Source organism: Cupressus sempervirens, chromosome 3 (genome assembly GCF_028749045.1).
Source record: "Cupressus sempervirens isolate cs-2001-9-10 chromosome 3, ASM2874904v1, whole genome shotgun sequence".
Lineage (NCBI taxonomy): Eukaryota > Viridiplantae > Streptophyta > Pinopsida > Cupressales > Cupressaceae > Cupressus > Cupressus sempervirens.
Window position 1 is genome coordinate 762,740,894 of NC_143120.1, and position 4,839 is coordinate 762,745,732.

General features: G+C 32.5%; 1 protein-coding gene across 1 annotated transcript; it reads left to right on the forward strand.

The window, feature by feature from the left end:
• Window positions 1-2,580: 2,580 nt before the first annotated feature.
• Window positions 2,581-4,368, forward strand: LOC149569046 (uncharacterized). Its single transcript, XM_089817688.1, has 5 exons — window positions 2,581-2,889; window positions 3,003-3,090; window positions 3,283-3,350; window positions 3,788-3,844; window positions 4,022-4,368. The coding sequence occupies exons 1-5, from the start codon at window positions 2,797-2,799 to the stop codon at window positions 4,154-4,156; spliced, it is 441 nt and encodes a 146-aa protein (XP_089673814.1). The 5' UTR covers window positions 2,581-2,796; the 3' UTR covers window positions 4,157-4,368.
• Window positions 4,369-4,839: the final 471 nt, after the last annotated feature.

Genomic DNA, 4,839 nt, shown 5'->3' on the forward strand with positions numbered 1-4,839 from the left:
GTCAACTGGATTCATATACTCCTCTCCTGGTTTCCAAAGCTTCCTACAACTTCAAACAATGCATTATGATCATTAATCACCATTCCCAATACATCCATGCAATCTTTCATCAGCTGATATTGTTCACATCCATGCAATCTTTCATCAGCTAATATTGTTCTTTACCCTAGCTGGGTGCTTGCTAACTCACCTAGGGAAAGAAATAAAAACATAAAAAACTACATTATTTTAACCCCAAAAAGGTATAGTACAATGTATAATGAATTCCTTTTCAAGTCCCAAAAGGTCGTGAAAAAGCTAGTTGATTTAGAATTTTATTGCACTATGAAAAATATATTCACAAAGTCCTACCAAAACTCACAAAGCTAGAAATCAAAGAAATCTAGCTATTCATAACAAGAAAATATCAAATTCAATCCAAAATTAGGTAATTGCTCAAGTGCAAGCTGGACTGTGATAAAATTGTAGTGTAAATGTTATTTCTTGTTATTAATATTTGAGAAAAAACTCCACCAATATGTACATCAAGTCTTGATGGCCTTCTATATCTCCATATGCCATGTTCCAACTATTGGAACTAACCCATAACCACCTTTGGACAATATGCAAAAAATTGCTCAAATGTTGTCAATGATAACTTTACGAATTTTGAGCATTTTGACTCTTACCAACCTACCACCACCTCCAATTGATAAAGAATTCCATCCTTGGCTATATGAAGCATATCTAGACCCTTTTTTAAATAATTATACATTTTTTAGGGTCATATACTATAGTAGGTCTTAATTTTCCAAACTTGGCACTTTCTTGTCAACTTGGAAGTTTCTTGACATCTATTGGCAACTTGTTCCCAAACACATTGCAAGATTCATACACCTATCTAATCATACCCTTGGACCCTCCTTAAAATCCTTATTTCAACCTTTACCTAGCTAGGGTCCATAAAAGCCAAAATGTAATAGGGTTTCAGCCTAAACCCTAGCTACTCTCATGTCGTTCTCCCCCTATATAAGAGAAGTTAAGTCATACTTGGTGACATTAACTCAATATCAATACCTAGCTTCTTGAACTCATTCTTTGCAATCCAAGTGGCATCTAACTCGAGAAGGTGTCTCTATTTGATGAGGTTTTTCATTTACACTGCATGTCTTGTCTTCCTCTTAACCCTTGAGTCTAAAATCTTCTCTGTCCATGGCTTATCTTTTGAGGGTAATGGCACTTTTTTTTATGTCCCTGTCAACCTCTATAACTTGCTCCTTTTTTTCTACCTTAGGACCTTTATACTTTACTAGGTCTTGTACATAACATACCAGATATGGCCATGTCTCTAGGAAGATCGACCTTGTAAGCATTCATGCCATATTTCTCCAATACTTTGCAGAGTCATATCCTTCTCATCTGAAGTTTAGTTGGCACCCCCTTTTGACATCTAGCTTTGTTGAGATAGACTATAACCAAATCCCCAACTTCAAACTATAACTCCTTCCTCCTTTCATCAACTTCAGCCTTGAGTAAAGTCTGCTTAATGAAGAATGTAGGAAAATAGTCAAATGCATAAATAGACACATTTATTAAAAAAATTGGATGGTGATGGGAGGATTTAAACGATTACGTTTATTTACTTAAAGTAGACTATAAGAAGATAATGATTAAATGGTTTAGGTTAGAGATATGTGAAGGTAAATACTGATAAAAGTGAATTTATTAATTCAATAATAATAAAAGGAAAAGGAGACAATTAATTATATAAAAGTCTTGTTCTTGCCACCAAAATTCAAACCTATTGACAAACTATTGCCAAATATTTAAGTAGGCATGAGGTATCATGTTTGTGATCTCGTCATTTCTTAGTTCAAGATTTAAAATCATATATCGCTTTAAAATACTTTTTATTCAATCAACTTATTATTAAAAAAATATGTTTAAATATTTATATAAAGTGACTAAAAATTTGACCTCATCATTCATAATTCCAAACCTATAACTACTCGCTTTTTTAAAAAGTTAACAAGATAATGACTATCTACAAATTCAAAGTATTCTATCGTTTTGACTCGGATCCAACAAAAAAAACAGCTTTTACCTAAATAGAAAACTAAAACCATCTTTCCGAAAAAAACAAGAATCGACATTATTTTTCTAGAAGCCATGTATTTCAAAGATAAAGTTGATTTGTCTGTACAGCATCTACCGACGGCTCACGTGGCATTATTATTAAGCTACATTTTACGTAGACACAACCATCACATGCTACGCAGACTCAATACACTCGTGTCTTCCCCTGCTTTCGACATCTGTCCTTTCTAACCAACTCTTGTCTTATCCGTCTATTCATTAAAAAATTAAAAAAATTAAAAAACAGCTTTTACCGAATTGAAGAAAGAAATATCTAGCACAGTGTCGCCACCGCAGCAAAAATTCGAGAAAGTTTCCTCAATAATTTGTCAATGCCAGCCGCCACGTTGCATGCAAGGAATCCAGAACATCACATAATGTTGCGTATTTTTCACGTACAAAAATGTACTAAATACTAAATGTAGAAATGTAGCAGATATATTCAAAGCCTCCATGCAACACGTGGTCGCTGAACTCTCTCGACGTCGCTGAGATACATAAAACCCCTCTTTAATACGGCTACATACATACCACCTAAGTTGTCTAGATTTTTATGTATATTGTGTGGGTAGCCCCTAGAACATGTTGGTTTCAGCTTTTTGTCTGCATAACTTTTAGTGTTCAATGGTGCTTATATAATTATGCAACCGGATTCTCTAATGCCTGTGTTTCTTATTTGCAATGGAGAAAAGTGGGTCTTTCTACTCTCTTCTTGACATTGGAAAGAACTCTTCTGCTCATGAAATACGGAGTGCTTACAAGAAACAGGCATTGGTATGATTTATTAAATTTGACCTTTGCTTCATAAATGTTTTGTTTTTTATTAAACTGTATATAATTCAGAAGAAATTGAGTTTGATGGGTTATGATTCTGTGAATTGTTGTAGAAATGGCATCCGGATAAATGGGCGGCAGATCCCCTTCTCTCAGAGAAAGCAAAGCTTCGGTTCCAACAGATTCGAGAAGCTTATGCAGGTACCTTTTCCATCTCTTTTTATGGATTGATTTTTTTTAGGGACATTAATGTATTAATAACATTATTTGAGATTTTTTATATTCATATCATACTCTACATTTGAAATATTGTTCAAAAATTAAAAAGATAACCAAATTGATTTTATTTTTCTGTGATATTTATATCTTGATTGTAATGTTCGATCCTTTCAGTTCTGTCTGACGACATAAAAAGAGCTCTATACGATGCAGGCATGTACGAGTCTTCCGAAGACACTGATGTAAGCTAAATTTATATTCTTGTGCAAATTTAAGAATTGGCTTGTCCTTATAACGAGTTATTATCTATGGTCTGGCTATTCTATCTACTAAAATATATCATAAGTCAAAACATTTTTTTTTTCAGATCAGTTCTTTTGTTGTTTTCGATTACAACACATGTAGATCATGAAGAACAAATGCTGAAAATTTCGAAAAAAATCTGTTTTATTTTCGATTTTCTAATTTTTAGTAAAAAATGCATTTTGCAGAAAGGATAACCTGTCTATTCTCTTATTTTATAGTTTAAATGTCAAATTTATCTATATTCTCTTATTTTATAGTTTAAATGTCAAATTTATCTATTTTGTAGAAAGCTCTTAGAATATTCTGGCTTCACCTAGATTTTAGAAAATTGAAATTAAATTTGTTGGGCCATTTTCTTTATTAAATTGTGCAGGCGTTTTGTGATTTTCTCAATGAGATTTCATCACTGATGGATAGTGTAAAGGTTCAGGTACACGATCTTTTAAACCGCACCATCATAAATTTAAATGTTTTTCTTTTTTTTATTAAAAAAACCATAAACTTAAACTATTAAATTGATGATCTATCAACATTTAATTATGATAGAGAATGAATGTGAAGTGTTTTTGAATATGAGTTTTTATGGATTGTTATAATGAAATATCAGAGAAACGAGGAGGACGAGGCAGAAGAATTGCAAGCGATGTTGAAGAAAATGGTGCAGGATGACTGGTTTTCGCTTGATAATTTTGAGTCTCCCAAAGAGAGAGACATGAAACGCATTACTAATAAGATGCGCTGAAGAAAGAAACGGCCTAGCTGTTTCTCGAAGAAGAAACAGGTTGTGATTTATTGTGAAAAAAGATTATTTGTTTTATGGTTGCTACCTAATATTTAACAGCCATCTAACACCTTACAATGTTTAACTTATATCCTCGTGGGGATAACGAGGTCTTGTAATTTCTTCGCCTCAAATTTGAGGCTGTTTCATCAATCGAATGAAATGTATTTATATTTCTAATTCGCCAAAGTTGGGTTAAGCAATGTAGATAAATTTATATTTTTTTTCAATAAATAATAATGTTGAAGTCGATTACAAAAATGTGCGTAAAAAATTGGCTGACGAAGAATGGTTTAGAATGGATTAGAATGGATTTATCAAAAATCAATGCCATATCTTAGACGACTTTGTATTTAATTGTTAAATCTGAATTAAAATAATAATGCCCTTGATTATGTTCTTTTAATATGCCACGCTATTTATTCCTAGGTAAAAGATAAAGCTTGCAAACTTTGGATACCTCTAGAGTCTGCAGATTGCTGACAATCATCCCGTGGCTCGCTATGCTGCACATGAACTTTAATACGCCAAGTCGATTGTGATCATTTTGTACCAAGATGTATCTTCATAAAAAAATTTAAAAGTTCTTTTATAGAAGGAAAAGTAACATTAAACAAATAAAAGAAACATTTATTGCGTGATTT

Excerpts from the sequence above, each read along its gene's own strand:
- LOC149569046 (XM_089817688.1), top strand. The coding sequence starts at position 2,797 with ATGGAGAAAAGTGGGTCTTTCTACTCTCTTCTTGACATTGGAAAGAAC. Across the intron at positions 2,890-3,002 it reads CTTACAAGAAACAGGCATTG|AAATGGCATCCGGATAAATG; the intron begins GTATGATTTATT and ends GAATTGTTGTAG. Across the intron at positions 3,351-3,787 it reads AGTCTTCCGAAGACACTGAT|GCGTTTTGTGATTTTCTCAA; the intron begins GTAAGCTAAATT and ends TAAATTGTGCAG.